General features: G+C 57.4%; 1 protein-coding gene across 1 annotated transcript; it reads right to left on the bottom strand.

Annotated features, from left to right (window-relative positions):
* Positions 1 to 588: 588 nt before the first annotated feature.
* Positions 589 to 16,354, bottom strand: IL17REL (interleukin 17 receptor E like). The gene is made up of 15 exons (XM_032138847.1): positions 16,253 to 16,354; positions 12,270 to 12,297; positions 4,788 to 4,937; positions 4,474 to 4,583; positions 4,198 to 4,312; positions 3,914 to 3,958; positions 3,546 to 3,685; positions 3,295 to 3,366; positions 3,155 to 3,209; positions 1,989 to 2,161; positions 1,877 to 1,921; positions 1,555 to 1,612; positions 1,205 to 1,368; positions 908 to 988; positions 589 to 774 (listed from the first exon to the last, which is right to left on the bottom strand). Exons 1-15 carry the CDS (start codon positions 16,352 to 16,354, stop codon positions 589 to 591), a joined length of 1,524 nt encoding a protein of 507 aa, XP_031994738.1.
* Between the last annotated feature and the right edge of the window lie 973 nt (positions 16,355 to 17,327).

Below are 17,327 nucleotides of genomic sequence, written 5' to 3' on the forward strand. Positions count from 1 at the left end.
GGTCCTGCCACGGCCCTGGGCATGTCCTGTGGGCAGCAGGCTGCAGGCTGCCCTGAAATGGCTGTGGCTCAGCTGAGCTGAGGAGACATTCCAGAGACCCCTGCCTGGCCCACTGGTGCTCCCTGGAAAGGGTCCCCAGAGGCCCTGGGTGGCCGGCTGTCCTATCCACCCCCTCCCACCCCTCCGGCTCTTGCGGTTCACCCCACCCGAAGCTAGGCAAGCTCTTGAGCTCACAGGGAGGGGTGCAGGTGGGAGTGCTAGCTCTGACCCTTCCTGGACTCCAAGGCAGAGCCACACTCCTGACCACACCCAGGCCACATGTGCTTAGTTCTGTCCTGATGTACCCTGGGTCCTGGGAGCTTGGGCCTCGGTGGCTGGTGGGCAAAGGGACATCCCAAGTCACTGGCGGTTGGAACCAGAGCTCTGATGAGGGAAGGTGGACCCCCAGGGAGGAGGAGGCAAGGCCAGTGACAGAGTGAGACCAGGGAGGGCATGCGGGAGGCCCAGCGGTGTGTGGTGGAGGGAAATTCGAGGCTGGAGGGCAGTGGTGGGCCCAGGCCTAGGTTTGGCGCAGAAGCCTGACCTGACTCAGGGCCGGATGGTCTCCCCGTTTCCCCCACCCAGTCTCCTGTTCAGTGCACGCCATGCCCAGGCTGCCGTGGGAGGCCTGGGTCTAGTCCTCAGCCTCTTGCGGCCCCTGAGAGCTGGGCACCCACTGGAGCGGAGGTTGCAGAGCTGCTGGGGAACGGAGAAGTGTACATCGGTCCTCCAGCCCTGCAGGCATAAGGCAACTCCGTCAACACGGCCTCCTGCTTCCCCCGGGGATGGGGGATGGGAAGGAGGGATGTGAACTGAGGTCCTGCAGTGGAGGAGATGGGTAGGGGCTGGGCACAGCAGCGACACCCACCTGGATGCAGATGCCTGGGGCACAGACCTCCTCCTTGGGAAGGTCCAGGAAGGCAAAGGCAGGGGCGGCTGCTGGGTCACCCTGGGTGGGGGAGGGCGGATCCGGCTAAACACTCCTTCTCCCACATCCTCTCAGCACCCACAAAGCAGGGCTGGCCCCCCATCCCTCCCTGCCAGGCAGGCTAGACCCTGGGTGGGCTCAGGGCCCGGGTGGGACAGAGACCACCACAGGGAAGTGATGGGGTCCTGCCACCACCCCCCCACCTCCCCAGGATGGAGCCCCACTCTCTCGGCTCACTGAGGCTGAAGGGAGCGGGTTGGCCTGGAGTGTGCGTTGGCAGGCAGGGAGCTGTGACTTCCTCCTGTGACACAGGTGCACCTGGAAGTGGGCGGGGCTGGACGAGAAGAAGGTGGCCCGGAGGTGGCCCTTTGTGGGCGAAGGCTGGATGGTCATTTTCCAGGCTGTGGGGAGTGAAGGGTGAGACCCCCATCTGGCCTCCCTTCCTTCCCCAGCGGGCCTGGCACCTGCCCACTGTACCTCCCCCACACTGGCTTGGCACTGTTATCCCACCTCCCTGACCAACACAGAGTGACGTAAAGGATGTTCTGTGCTGCGTCCACGCTGTGCAGGCCCCACAGAGAACTTACTTGGGAAGCGACGCTGTTCGAAAGGGCACCGCACCCAGGACCCCCAACTGGTGGAGAACTGCAAAGTGGGGTGAGGGGTGCAGGAGGGTGGAGTGTGTGCGGGGCAGGGACAGGGACAGGCTGGGTCAGCTTCAGGGTGATCTGGGCCCAGTTCCCCTCCTTAGGCCCTTAGCTCACCCACTGTCAGACCAGGAGGGGGCTCTGAGGGACGGCTGGGAGGCTGGGCTCCAGGGCTGGGCAAGGGCCCCTGCTCCATTCCCTGCCCTGATGCCCCCTGGCCCCTCCCAAAATAGGGCACTGGCAGGCTGTGGCAGCCCCTCACCTTCAGGCAGAGCTGGGGCTGGGTGTCCACCAGCGGGTACTGCACCTGAGGAGGGCTCAGGTCAGGCTGTGGCATCCATGCCCACCCCCATCCCTGCCGAGCAGGCACTCACTCTGCGATGCACCAGCTGGCTGGATTGCTGCAGCTTACGGCAGCCGGCCCCGGGCCCCGGGCGCCAGCACAGGCTCACATGGCCACTCACAGGGCAGGCGGGCTCCCAGCTCAGTGTCTGGCTCCCCGGGTGGTAGTAGACCGTGTCCCACAGCACCTCCAGTGCCTCAGTGTCTGCAGGAACCCTCCCCGAAACACAGGTCAGCTGGGCCCTACCCTGGCTGCCAGGCCCGTGAGGTCTAGCACCCACTCAAGTGACCACTGGGCCAGGGTCCAGAGCAGTCCTCCTGTGGGTCTCTGAGCCCTGGCCCAAGTCTGTGCACGTGTGTGCATGGGTGCGTGTGCATGTGTGTGGATATGCATGTGCCTGGGTGCATGCGCCTATGTATGTGTGTGCCTGTGCATGGGTGTGAGGCATGGGTATGGGTGTGCGTGAGTGTGCCTGCCTGCGCATGGGTGTGTGTGCATGTGTATGTGTTTGCATGTGTGTATGTATGTGTATGGGTGCGTGTGCATGTGTGTGGATATGCATGTGCATGGGTGCATGCGCCTATGTGCCTGCCTGCACATGGGTGTGTGTCATGGGTACGGGTGTGCCTGAGTGTGCCTGCCTGTGCATGGGTGTGTGTACGTGTGTATGTGTGTATGTGCACGGATGCGTGTCCATGGGTGTGGGTGTGCATATCCATGGGTGTGCCTGCCTGCGCATGGGTGTGCGTGTGTACGTGTGTGCATGTGTATGGGCGTGTATGTTCATGGGTGTCTGCATGTGTGTGTGTGCATGTGTATGGGCGTGTATGTTCATGGGTGTCTGTGCATGTGTGTGTGTGCAGCGTCGCTGAGCAGAACCGAGAGCAGGACATCTCTCTTGTGCCCCTCAGACAGCCCCTCTTGACAGCCTTGGTTTTCCCAGGTGAGCTGGTCCACGTGTGCACACATGTACATTGCACACACACACAAACACACACATACACACACGCATACCCATACTTGTGCACATCCACATCTGTGCGCAGGTTCCCTTGGTGACAGGCCCTTCCGAGCAGGCTCAGGGATTTAGGCTGGGCCTGCCCCTTATCTCATCCCCCCACGTCAGTCCTCATGGTGGAGTCAGGCTGGCCGCAGCCATTCCCACCCTTCCGCCTGTTGGCATCGCAGGACACTTGCCGTTTTCAAAGGGGCAGATCTGGATCCTCACCGCGTCAGGGGTCGCAGACCAGCCCTGTGGGAGGGGCTGGGGTCAGCGCAGCCCACCCATCCCTGTGCTCCCCCGACCCGCCCCAAGTCCAGGCCACACCTCCACCGACCTCCAGGCACAAGCACGGCAGCTTCTGGCTGTAGGGCAGGGAGATGGCCTGGGAGACGCTGTTGGCGGTCACCTGCAACCCAGAAAGGGCGGCTGAGGGGCCGCGCGGGAGGGCGGGTGTGGTCTGGGGTGGGCGGGACCTGGGCCGAACGGGGCGGGAGCGGGGACGGGAGGTGGGTGGGGCCTAGGCCTGACCGGGGGCGGGGCGCGGAGGTGGGCGGGGCCTAAGGCTGACGGGGCGCGGGCGCTCACTTGCACAGGGGCACCGGCGTCCTCGCAGGTGAACCGCTTGAAGCAGAGCCGCACGTAGTAGTCGGGGCTCCCGGAGGCCCTGGGCACCTGCACCAGAATCGCCTTGCGCCTCCGGTCCACCCAGTAGCTGAGCTTCCCCGCTGCAGGAGGCGGCAAGTGGGGGCCGCGCTGGGACCAGCGGTCACCGACGCGGGGCTCTGTCTGTCCCGAGAGCCCCGACGTGGTGGCTCCTGCTTGGTTCAGACGTTTGGGAATCGCCCACCCGAGGGCCCCTCAGGATTTCCCAAATGGGGCAGAAGACCCCGGGGAGAGGAAGCCTGTCGCATAGTCTGGGGGTCTTCGCAGGGGCGTCGAAGGAGGGAACTCACCAAGGCAGTCGGGCACACTCCTCCCCACGTCCTCCTCTCCGCAGTCTGCAAAGCGCAGAGGCAATGGCGGGGTGCGGGCTGCCCTGCCCTCAGGGGCCATCCTCCTCCACCCGCCCCCGCCCCCCCACGTGCTGTGCCGCTGCCATGCGACCTTGAATTAAGCCAAAGGCCTTGCGGGGATCTGTCCAGTGTGAGCGCCAGGCCCCTGCCCTGGGCAAGTCCCACCCCAAGCCAGGCCCTGGAGGCTGAACGGCAGCTGTGCTCGGGGGCCCTGGGGACCCTACCTTCCACGAGGTGCCTCTGGTCCAGCTGGACCCCGCAGAAATGAGGGATGGTCCTCAGGGTGACGTAGAGGTGCTGGGCCACACTCACCGCAAAGCAGCCAAAGTGCACCTGGAGCTGAGCAGGTGCAGGTGTGAGCTGCGTGGACTCAGAGGCACTGCCCACCCTACCCGGCCAGCTCCACCTGCATGGCTGGAGCTTAGATCCAGGGATGGCGCCCAGGAGGAGTGGCGCCCAGTCGTCGGGGCTTGGGTGGCAGAGCCCTGCCTTGGCCTCACCTGCTGCCCCACCTGCTGCCGGTGGGAGGCCCTGGCCACCCACACGCTCTGACACTGCGTCTCCTGGGTGTCCAGGCTGATGGCACAGGCCTCCAGGCCCCGCAGGCGCTCTGGGTGGAGGAAGGACCCAGCAGGGTGCGTCAGAGCTCTGGACGGGGTCGTGGGACCCTGTTCCTCTGCCTTCTCTCTGTGAAGTGCGGTTAGCAGCGACCCCCTCCCTCACCAGGCCACCCAGGGTTTGATGGGAGTAAAAGGCACCTGGGCCCACTGCTGGATCTGCGAGTGTTACTTCCACCCTCGAGGCCACATCTCACCATGCAGGTTGATGGAGGCGCGTACACGCAGGAGCATCGAGCAGCCGTCAGGGCGGACACACTGCATGGCAGTGGAGGACGTCAGGGCCTCCAGGACTGACCTGGACATGGACACGGGGCGTGGCCGGCAGAAGCTGTTAAAAATGTTCCCTGGGGGGTGGAGAAAGATTGTGAGGCCTCGAGTTCCCTGGTGCTTGGAAAGGCTTTGTGGATGGTTCTGTGAAGGGGGAGAGAGCCCTGGGGCTGCACAGTCTTTGCCAGGGAGTCTTTACTATCTTGCCCCAAGCCAACTGGGGAGCAAGCCCCCCCCGAGACACACTCCGAAATGTCTGTGGGACCCCAGGAGTGGGCCCGGATCAAGGGGGCAGGCTGCACACCAGTCTGCATCAGAGCAGCGGAAGCTGCTGCCCCACCTGGCCAACAAGGGGGCAGGAAGCCCACCAGGACTTGCTGGCAAGCTCCGTCACCCCTGCTCAAAGACAAACAGCAGAAAGGCCAACGAGGGCTTGCTGGGACACCTGGGAGGTGACCCCAAGGTTGCTGCAGCCCAGGCCTCTGTCCACAGGGAAGTGGCCGCATCCTCACAGGCAGGACTTGCCCCCAGGGCCTTTTGCTCTAAGACCAAACGCCATTCAGGGCAGCCTCACCAGACCTGGGCAGTGTGGAGCTGGGTATTATTTTGGGCACCGGGGGCTGAGCAATTTTGCTGCCTTTGCTCAGCCAGGTTTGCAGGTGGGACTCAGAGCAGAACTTCACATGAGCCACAGAGCCTGGCAAGCCAGCCGTTCCACAGGAGGACTGCCACCCTCTTTATAGAAGGCATGGCCACTGAGGCATGGGACCCACATGCTATTGGTGACACAGTGCAGCTGCTGCTCAGCGGAGCCCACACTGAACACAGTACCCTGCTGAGGCAGGAGAGTAAGGAATGAGGGTAACCGGGGGCGAAGGGATAAGCAAAAGAACAGCAGGTGCAGCCAGTTCCAGGCAAGATTAGGCAGCACACAGGCCACAGCCTCCCTCCTGTGATAATGAGACTCCACTTCAGCCTCTGATTGGTTGCAGGCCTATCCTCCACAGGGTGTAACCCACTGGAAACCCCCAAAGGGCAGCTAGGAGTGTTACCAGATTCTTTTAGCTTTATGAAAACTCTGGGGGGCACTGCATTCGGGGCCCTTGGCTGCTTGCTTGAGCCTGCTCCCACTCTGTGGAGTGCTCCTTTGCTTCAGTAAATCTGTGCCCTCCTTACTCCATTCTTTTTTGTTGCTATACTTGTGTGTTTTGTTTAACACGGCAAGAACCTAGACAACCTAGACAACTGACAGTTGAGAGCTTCCATCCAGTAACTCCGTGCCTCAAAGGGGCAATGGGAATGAAGTCCGAACATGCTATGGGTAAGAAATCCAACTCTTTTTTTTTTTTTTTGAGACAGAGTCCCACTCTGACGCCCAGGCTGGAGCACAGTGGAGTGATCTCGGCTCACTGCAACCTCCGCCTCCCGGGTTCAAGCAATTCTCCTGCCTCAGCCTCCCGAGTAGTTGGGATTACAGGCATGCACCACCACGCCCGGCTAATTTTTGTATTTTTAATAGAGACAGGGTTTCACCATGCTGGCCAGGCTGGTCTCAAACTCCTGATCTCAGGTGATCCGCCCACCTCAGCCTCCCAAAGTGCTGGGATAACAGGTGTGAGCCACCACGCCCAGCCAGAAATCCAACTCTTACAAATTCCCACTGTAGTCCGGATGGACTCACAGGGATCTGATTTACCCTCCTGCCTGAGACAGCTGGAAACCAAGGCAAAATCCATGAGCAATGGTTTCAAGACAGTGGGCGTGAGGAAGTGAGGGACAGTGAGAGCTGGGAGACAGGAAACGGTCACAGTGAGGTCTGGGAATGCGTCACTGTCTGGGGAGTGTTCTCAGGCAGTGGTGGGGGTGGATCCCAAGTGGAGCGTGGCACACTCCCTGAGAGGAGAAACTGGGATGGAGGGGTCTGGGCAGCCGGACCGAGTATGAGAGGGGAGAGGATGACACAGAGAGAGCTCTGGGGAATATCCACTTTGCTAATACTCAGTGGAGTATTCATGAACACATGCATGTGAGGGAACGACCAGAGGCGGAGAAAGAACCACCCAAGAGAATTTGAGGGAATGGGCTGGGCGGGGCTCACGCCTGTAATCCCAACACTTTGGGAGGCCGAGGTTGGCGGATCACCCAAGATCAGGAGTTTGAGACCAGCCTGGCCAACATGGGGAAACCCTGTCTCTACTAAAAATACAAAAATTAGCCAAGTGTGGTGGCTCACGCCCATAATCCCAGCTACTCAGGAGGCCGAGGCAGGAGAATCGCTTGAACCCAGGAGGTGGAGGTTGCAGTGAGCCAAGATCGCGCCATTGCACTCCAGCCTGGGTGACAGAGACTCCATCTCGGGAAAAAAAAAAAAAAAAAAAAAGGCCAGGCATGGTGGCTCACACCTGTATTCCCAGCACTTTGAGAGGCCACCACACCCAACTGACAAAATTTTAAAAACCACTTATGATCATCTCAATAGTCACAGAAAAATTTTTTGACGAAGTTCACCATCCATTCCTGATTTAAAAAAAAAAATCTCAGCAAACAGGGAATGAAATTTCCTCAAATTGATAAAGACGATCTGTGAAAAATCTATATGTAACATCACATTTCATAGTGAAAGAATAGATTATTTTCCACCCCTCATAAAAAGCAAGACAAGGATCCCTGCTCTTCTCACTTCCACTCAATACTGCAGGGGGGACCCTACTCCACACAATTAGGCAGGAAAAGAAATAGGCTTCTCGCGTGGAAATGGAGAAGTTGTGTACCTTTGTAGATGACATGATTGTCTCTGTAGAAAACGCTAGTATCTACAAAAAAGGCACTAAAACTAATAAGTTTAGCAAAGTGGCAGAATACAAGATCAATATACAAAAATCCACTATTTCTTTTTTGTTTGTTTTTGGTTTTTTGTGTTTTTTTGAGACGGAGCCTCACTCTGTCGCCCAGGCTGGAGTGCAGTGGTACGATCTCTGCTCACTGCAACCTCTGCTTCCTGGGTTCAAGCGATTCTTGTGTCTCAGCCTCCCAAGTAGCTAGGACTACAGGTGCGTACCACCACACCTGACTAATTTTTTAATTTGTAGTGGAGACGGAGTTTTGTCATGTTGGCCAGGCTGGTCTTGAACTCCTGACCTCAAGTGATCCACCTGTCTTAGCCTCCCAAACACTGTATTTCTATATGCTAGCAAAGAATAATTACAAATTGAAAATTTAAAAATAAAATAAAGCTGGATGGTTTGGGGATAAAAAGCCAGGCTGTGCTAGGGAGTGGGGAGGGGAGTGAGGGGAGCTTTGTTCCCAAGGCTGGTGTTTCCTTCCCTTGCATCATCATCCCTGGGGCTTGGTATGCAGCAATCTTCAGAGAAATGACTGTGCCTTAGAACTCGGTGTGTATGTTGTCATCCATATGTGTGAGGCCAACAACTCCCCTTTAATCCTAGCACTTTGGGAGGCTGAGGAGGGCAGATCACCAGAGGTCAGGGGTTCGAGACCAGCCTGGCCAACATGGCGAAACCCTGTCTCTACTAAAAATACAAAAATTTGCCAGGTGTGGTGGTACATACCTGTAGTCCTAGCTACTCGGGAGGCTGAGGTAGGAGAGGAAGGGAGGCAGAGGTTGCAGTGAGCAGAGATCATGCCACTGCACTCCAGCCTGGGTGACACAGCAAGACTCCATCTCAAAAAAAAAAAAAAAAAAAAAAAAGACAACCTCCTTTATGCAAGAAATGAGAAATCTGCATCTTTTGACCCTTTCTAGAAAAAAGACAAAGACAACCAAGAAAGGAATCAAAACCAGAAAGTAAAAAAAAAAAAAAATGATGAAGCCACGGAGGATAAGGACTCATGGTGAGCACGGAAAATGAGGACATATACAGAGTTAGCGAAACAGGCGCAGGAGGAGAAGCTGCTCATTGTGGAATAAAATGTATAAAAATAAGAACAGGCTCTTGTCCCAACTAAGCTGACAAAATGAAGAGGAGGCTGTGTAGAAGGAAGGGTGAGTAAAGCAGAAACACACAAGATGAGTGTGGTACAAAACAGAATTCATTGTTACTGTGTGGAAAAAAACTGTGAAACTACATCATAAACGCTTAGAAATAAATATGTTTTGCCTTATTCAAAATAAGGCATAAAAATAATATTCACAAAGTCTTACTGAAAGGACGCCTGACAGATGTGCTTGCTTCAGGAAGGAGAAGGGAACTCAGCAGGAACAAGTGGGTTACAGAAAGGAGCAGCAAGCACAGGGAATGGGAAAACACGATGGGGAACTAGGAATTCAAGCTGGTGTTGACAGAGCAGGAGGCTGAGGACCACTCTGTGTGTTTAAAAACACCTGGGCCGGGCATGGTGGCTCACTTCTGTAATCCCAGCACTTCGGGAGGTCGAGGCGGGCGGATCACTCCAGGTCAGGAGTTCGAGACCAGCCTGGCCAACATGGTGAAACCCCGTCTCTACTAAAAATACAATGCTTAGCTGGGCATGGTGGTGCTGGGCGCCTGTAATTCCAGCTACTCGAGAGGCTAAGGCAGGAGAATCCCTTGAACGTGGGAGGCGGAGGTTGGAGTGAGCCGAGATTGCGCCACTGTACTCCAGCCTGGGCAACAAAGTGAGACCTTGTCCCCCCGCCCCCCAAAAAATAAATAAAATAAAATATACCAAAAATAAAAATAAAAACACGCTGGGACTACACTTCCCTCATATGGGAGACCAGGCCATTTGCACCAACTCAGCTGCTGAAGAGTACTAATTAGGCTGGAGAAAAAAACATATGTTTTTTAAAAACCTGCCTAGAAACGTAGGAGAACTGCGAAAATAATCAGGATGGGGGCGCTGAGGAAAGCAGGGCGTAGGAGGTTGCTTTACAGGGGCGGGGGATGGAGGGAGCGTTTCCAACCCAGCGGGAGCTGAGGGCTTTGAGGGGAGGCCCCAGCACGTGCTGAGGAAGAACTTCCCCACGTTGAGCTGGGCCTTGACCTGGGTTAGCCAGAACTGGACCGACCCTCTCCCCAAAGCCCAGGCACTGTTCCAGAGTCGCTGAGTGGAGGAGCAGGGAGAGAAAGCTCCCCCAAAAGCCCGTAACCCAGTACAGATTCGCAGCCCAGGCTGGCCCGGACAGTCAGACACTGCTCCTGGCACCACCCAGGAGCAACAGGAATCCAGCTTCCAGGAGGCCCTCCGTCCTGGGACTTTGAGCCGCTGAAGGTAAACAAGCACACCAGGAAGCAGAGAGCCCGGAGTGACGCTGCGGAGAGGGTGGGCCTACGGTGTCCTCCAGCAACAAGCTACAGGCCAAGCAGGCGAAAAAGCAGGCTTGAAAATACAGGCAGCAGGAAAGGCTGTGATGAGGGACCAGGCACACTTGAGAGAAATGGAATTCCTAGAAACAAAACCACTGCAACAGAATTAAAATACAACGGGTGATTTTTAAGAGCAGATTGGGGCCAGGCGTGGTGGCTCAAGCCTGTAATCCCAGCACTTTGGGAGGCCGAGGTGGGCGGATCACAAGGTCAAGAGATTGAGACCAGCCTGGCCAACATGGTGAAACTCCGTCTCTACTAAAAATACAAAAAAAATTAGCCAGGCGTGGCGGCACATGCCTGTAATCCCAGCTACTCAGGAGGCTGAGGCAGGTGAATTGCTTGAACTCGGGAGGTGGAGGTTGCAGTGAGCCGAGATTTTACCACTGCACTTCAGCCTGGGCGAAAGAGTGAGACTGTCTCAAAAAAAAAAAAAAAAAAAGCGGGGGGCGGGGTTTTTAAACTAAAAAACCTGTATGACAATTTTCATAGATGCAGAAATTTTTCGTAAAATTCAATACCTATTCATGATAAAAGAGTGTTTAGCAAACTAGGAAAAGAAAGGCACCTCTTTGTCTAGATCAGGGACATCTAGTGCAAACATCCAATAAACTTAATACTGAGCAGTAAACCTTTGGAATCATTACCATTAATATCAGGACTCAGACAGGAATTCCCTCATTCAACATTGCCCTGGAGATCTGAGCCAATTCCACAAGATCCACCCCCTCCACCCAACACATAGGTTTACAAGCTGTCATTAACTGCAGAATATGTGATCATCTATTTAAAAAAAGGAGACTCGATAGGAAATCTATTAGAAATACTAAAGAGGTTTATTATTTATTTATTTATGTTTTTATGAGGCAGAGTCTCACTCCATTGCCCAGGCTGGAGTGCAGTGGCGCAATCTCGGCTCACTACAACCTCTGCCTCCTGGGTTCAAGTGATTCTCTTGCCTCAGCCTCCCAGGTAGCTGGGATTACAGGCATGTGCCACCACACCCAGCTAATTTTTTTTTTTTTTTATTCTTAGTAGAGATGGAGTTTCACCATGTTGTCCAGGCTGATCTCGAACTCCTGACCTCAGGTGATCCACCCGCCTCAGCCTCCCAAAGTGCTGGGATTACAGGTGTGAGCCACCGCATCGGCCATGCTTTGCATTTGTTGTTTGTTTGTTAATATAGTCCGCTTTGTGAATTTGCATGTCATCCTTGCGCAGGGGCCAGACTGATCTAATCTCCTCCCTTAAGCTTAGAGGTCCTTGAGGTGAAGAAACATTTAATTAAAGTTTAGCCATCTATTTTTCTGTTAAATTCAAGTAAAAATAAAATAGTTTAAACGACATAAGGTAATTTCATTTCTATAAAATAATTTTTATCTGTTTATCCTGCAAATATCTGTATATTTGGCTACACAAATGTCTAGAACAGGCCAGGCATGGTGGCTCAAGCCCACAATCCCAGCACTTTGGGAGGCCAAGGCAGGAGGATCGCTTGAGCCCAGGAGTTTGAGAACAGCCTGGGTTTGGTTGACCAACCAGAGATAGGAAGACTTCAGGTCCATTCTTATAAAAATCAAAAATAAGAAAAAAAAAAACCCAAAATGCCTAGAGCAATGTTTGTCTCGGTAAATACTGTTTATTTCTACACGGAGGCTTTTCACTGAGCTTTAACTTTCTTCCTCATGGCGTCTGCATCACTCAGAGTCCTTTTATAAATAGACACGCTGTTTACAAAGACAATCAAGGTAGTCGTTAAAGGCCCAGTAGGAATCACTTTACACAGGAAAAAAGCTTTGCTAGCAGAGACGGGGTTTTCCACCTGCTGCTTCTGGGCAGCCGGTTTGGAACGCAACGAGGCATTGTGCGTTAAGTGGAGACGTGGGACTCTCTCTGGCCAGGAGCCAGGGTGGCCTTTCCTGGGTGTGGCCAGGGTCCCACACACATCGGTGAGTGATGGCGGTTTGCCCTGCCCAGAAGGGAACCTCAGCTGCTGGGGACACTGCAGGACAGACCTGCCTCCCACGGTGGACAAAGCGGCCCTGGTGGCCTGGGGTGGGGAGTCCAGGCCCTGAGCATCCCCCGGGACTGAGATGTACTCACGGTTCTTGTGGCTCCTGCAGGCAAAGCCCTGGGGACAGAACAGTGAGAGGGGTGAGCGGCTGAGGGCACCCCCTCCCCAGCCCATCCTGCTCCTGCCCTGTCCCTCACTCCTGGGGGTCCTGGGCTGCCCTGAATCCTGGCTCCTCCTCCGTGTCAGGGGCCTGGCCCAAGGCTGGCATGCGGCGGTCACTTAGTAAACAGTGTGGTCTGAATCCCTCTGGACCCTCAGGCTCCAGCTCCCCCACCCACTTGTGTGTTTAAGTGGACACTAGCAGAGCACCCACTATGCACCAGGCTTGCTTAGGAGAGCACCCACTATGCGCCAGGCTTGCTTAGGTGCTGGGATTCATGAACAGAGGAAAACTGAACCATCCCTGCCTCTCCAGGAGCTCACATTCCGAGAAGGGGGAGACAGAACGATCCGAAACCTGGGAAATCAGCAACTTATATTTTATGTAACTAAAATAAAGAGGTGGGAAAATAACAGAGGGGTCAAGAGGCGCAAGAGGGGTCTGGATAGTGTGGGGGGTGCAGGTTATAAATCTAAGGGGTGCTTGGGGGGCCTCATAGAGGTCAATTTCATGGGCCTGGAAGGAGGTGAGGCTGAGTTGGTGGTGGGGGGCGGGGGCGTGCAGTGCAGTGAACAGGCCCTGGATGGTCCAGGTCCAAGCTGCATTCCTGATTTATGATCATCCCCAGCCCAGCCTGACCAAGGGCGCCCAAAGAAGGGCATGAGGACTTGTGGCCAGGCTCCCACAGGGCAGAAGGGTCCTGTGGGACAGGCTGCTCGCAGACAGCCTGTGGGTGAGGCAGGAGGCGCCCGGCACCCCAGCACCAACGGCATGGGAGCTGAGGTCGGGGAGCACAGGGTGGCACTGGCACCCTCAGAGCAGGGCAGGACCTCCAGAGTCCAGGCCCCCGGGGGCGGCCACTGAGCTGGGGAGTTGGACTGTGCAGCCCGTGGTCCATCCACACAGCCGCTCCATTCTTGAAAAGAGCTGACCCTCTACGGACCGGTGAGGAAGCCCCCAGGCTGTTGGGGTGGGAGTGGGGGTGAGAGGAGCTCAAGATGGAGACCTGGACTTCTGCTCCTGGCCCAGGTGGGAACGTGGAAAAATAAAAGTCGGGCCCACTTCTGTTCCTTGAATTGTAGAACGGGCATTACCAGTGGCTACACCTCTTTCTAAATATTTTTTATTTTGCATATATTTAGATTTACAGAGAGTTTACCCAGGATCCCCTCATCTCAACAGTTTCCGGTGCATTTGCAAAACCTGGGGAGCCACATGGGTGGCGGCAGTTAGTGACACTCAGTCTAGTGTGGAATCGGTGGCAGTTAGTGACACTCAGTCTAGTGTGGAATCAGCAGCAGTTAGTGACACTCAGTCTAATGTGGAATCGGCAGCAGTTAGTGACACTCAGTCTAGCATAGAATCGTGTGCTCCTGGTGAGTTGTTGTTTGGTCCAGGGCCCAGTCTAGAGATTCCCACTCTGCAGATGGTCTTTTAGTCTTTGCTCTCACCCCCACTATCTCCGCCCATTTGCTGACCACCCCAATAACTTCCCCAGGGACTGCTGTGTGCCTGACCCACCACTGCGTGCCATGGCTATGAGGCCCACTGCCTGTGGGTGGGGTACAGGCTGGACCCACCGTCCTGATGGAAGCCTCGGCCCCTGGTGGGAAGCAGGTCGTCAAACGAGGAGCTGGCAGAGCTGACCCCAGGCTGCTGAGGGCTCTGCCCAGGCGAAAGGGGCTGGGCTCATCTGGGGCAGCTTCTGGGGAACGTGATTCGAGCAGGCCTCAGGTGGACAAGCGAGGGCAGCCCAGACCAGCCCCAGCACAAAGGGAGTGGCGGAGGCAGCGCGGGGAGGCCCACTGAGGCCGCCTGTGCGGAATTGCAGGGGGGCAGTGGCGTGGGTCCCCGGGTCTCCCTCCCTCCCACCAGGTGCCCTGAAGCCCCTATGGGCGCGCACTGTGGCCTGGACTCCCCGCATCCAACTTCCGGAGAGAAAGAATCCCCGCTAGGGGCTCGGAGGCCGCGGTGGGCTGGAGATGCGAAGGGCGCCCACTCTTTCTCCTGACTCCCTGGCCTCTGAAGCCCACCCAGGGCTGGCCCCGTGGCCCAAGTGTCTGGGGCTGCAGGAGAGGCCGCTGTCGGGGCGCAGAACGTCGCGCGGTTCTGCCCCGCCCCTCCCCTCCCCCACGGGGCACGGGGAGCGGGACCTGGGCGCACTGGGGGGAAGGTGGGGGGATCGGGGGCGGGGAGGGCTGAGCCTGGGCCCTGGGCGCCTCCCCCACACGGGGTTTTCCGTCGTGCTTCTCGGGGCTTCCCAGCGGCCGGCGTCAGGGGGTCTGTAGGGAACCCCCAGGGCGGCTGCTCGCGGCCCCACCCCGCCCAAGCTCCCCTGCATGCGGCCCAGCCTCCCACTGTCACCCGCGCGGGTCCCTCCAGGGCGCGGCTTTAGCCCCAGCCTCCCCTCCCTGACTTCCCCATCGCGGGCAGGGGCTCCCACGCCCCCTCGCAACCACCTCCCTGTCCAAGGCTGCCCAGGCAGCGCCCCTACACCCACCTCCAGCTTCCTGTTCCTCTTGTCACCCCTTGACCCCTCCTGCTCAACCCTCCCCACCCCATCTTCCATGAGACCCTCCCTCAGCCCCGCCAAACCCCTCCTCTCCTCTCCCCTCCAGCACTTCCCCTCCTTCCTGGCCTCTTCCACCAGCCTCAGCCTCTGCCCTTGCCCCTGCCCCTTTCCTTGGAGTACTGAGGGCTCAGTCTTGGTCCCCACTCACTCCCCAGGATCACCTGCCCGTCCCAGCGTGGACAGCGCCATCACCCCTCGGACCGGGAGGCTGCCTGCACACCTTGCAGCCGCCTCAGCAAAGCTTTCCAACTTGCATTTCAAGGCTGCCTCCCCCCAGGTCTCCCAACTCAGGGACCATTTCCTCCCAGAGGCAAAAGTCGATTCTGAGGTCTCATCTCTCCCTTCTCCTTCCCACTCGTAGCCAGGATCCCCAGGCCTGCCCCATCCCTGTTTTCCGTCTCCACTGCAGGGTGGCATCCGGTGGACACCCCCTCCCACCTGAACCTGCCCATCTCCCCTGCTCCCACCAGTTCCCACGCATCCCAGCCTGCTTTCTTCCTTGTTCCATGAATGCCCTGTGGATCTGGGCCTGGCCATGGCACCCAGCACTCCAGCCCTTGCTGCTCCCCTCCCTGAGCTGAGCCCTCTGCTGGACCCGTCTCAGGCTCTGTGGAGCTGCTGGATGTCCTGCAAGTGTCCCCTGAGGTGACCAGGCCACTGCCCTAAAGACACATCTTGCTCACTGCTGTCCCCATGCCAGAACGGTGCACCCAGCAGGTCCTCAGTGAGTCCTCCCTTTCCGGGACACCTTCCATGCTCTTTTCATGCCTGTGTCCCCACTGTGCCTCGGCCAGCCTTGGGCACCGGGGCCCCTTCCTTGGACGCTGGGTACACTTCTTGCTGCAGGTGCTGATGAAGCGCCCTCTCCTGTAAGGCTGAGTCAGTGGGCCCTGCAGCGAGAGCCCTCCACCCCAACCCAGGTACCTCCACTGCCAACATCTCACTCTCAGCACGTTTCCCAAGTGTTTCCTTGGCAGGTGTCTACACAAGCCCAGGTGTTGCGGGTTCCCGATGGCTCAGAGCAGCCGCCGGGGGTGGGGTGGGAGCCCTGGATGGGCTTGCGGGCTGCCCTAGATTCTAACACAGCCTCCTTGGAGATCACAGGTGGGTCTGAGGTGGGCTCACCCTGCCTTGAGCTTCCAGCAAACACTTCCCGGAGCAGCTCGGCAGGGTCAGGCCAGGTCTCCCATCCTTCTTTCACCTGCGCTGCCCCCGGCTCCCCAGGGCCCTGCAACCCCTCACCTGTTGATGTACTGAGAGCGTCAGGCCAGACCCACCTGAGGAGAAACCAGGGCCTTATCTGCCACAGTGGAGGGGCCTAGGAGGAGGCAGGAGCTTACCTGAGAACAGGAGAGGCCACATTCTGTAATCCGGGAGATGGCCAGGCTCTGGAAAGTGCCCCAGGTCAGGCCCAAGAACGCGAGGGCTTGCCCAGCCAGCATCTGGCTGTGCAGTGACAGCTCCCACTGGTAAGCGTGGATGTGAGTGGGGCAAGTTTGCAGGATGCCCTGTGGCAGCGGCTCCAGGCTGACCCTGCAGCTCCAGCCCCAAAGACAAACAGAGGAGTGGAGGCTGCTTCTCACAGCGGGAGCGAGCGAGACACTCCCCCTCCCGGCAAAACAGGGCTCGCTTCACAGACAGCAGCCCAGAGATTTTCTACCGCCTGGGGCCAGAAAACTGTGGCCAGACACTTGTGGAATTTCTAAGTTTCCAAAGGAAGCATCCAGAAACCTTGGGGCCTTTGGGGTCCAAGGACACCCGAATGGGGTTCCCCACAGGGTGGCCACTGGTGCAGAGATGGCTCCAGGCCGGTGGGATAGGCTGCCGCCTGCCTGCACCTCCCTCAGGCATGTGTGAGGCCAGGAGGGTAAACAAGGGCCCTGGAAAGCTGGCTGGGCTGGCAGAGGGGGGGAATCTGTCCTGGGCACTCACACCCCAGAGCCCCTGGCTTCAGCCCCAGCCCCTAAGGGAGAGCCCTCTCCTAAGACCTGAGACTCCACCCAAGTCCCCGGCCTCCACCTCCTCTCAAGATGTGAAAGGCCACCTCCCCTGTGCGGTCCTCACTATGAGGCCCCCCCACTCCAGAGGGCAGCCCTCGAGGCTGGGAACTCTGGGGCCCAGCTTCTGCTCAGGGAGCTGTTCTGTGTCATCTTCTTATTTGGAGCATCAAATGCATAGGAAAGTTTCTGGGTAGAAGCTTACTGCTTCCCATTTGCCTCCAGCCAGGGCAGGGGGTTGGAGAGAACCAGGGTGTAGTTCTGGGCTCCTCCTGGCTCCTCCCTTCCTGGACAGGCACAGAGGCTTCTGCACCTGCCTCGGGTTCTGGGCGGGCACTGCCCCACGTGTGTGTGTGTGTGGGGGGGATGGAGGGAGTTAATATCTGGGGAGCCTGGGAGTGTCTAGCTGGGGTGTTCT

Source organism: Hylobates moloch, unplaced genomic scaffold (assembly GCF_009828535.3).
Source record: "Hylobates moloch isolate HMO894 unplaced genomic scaffold, HMol_V3 SCAFFOLD_19, whole genome shotgun sequence".
Taxonomy (NCBI): Eukaryota; Metazoa; Chordata; class Mammalia; order Primates; family Hylobatidae; genus Hylobates; species Hylobates moloch.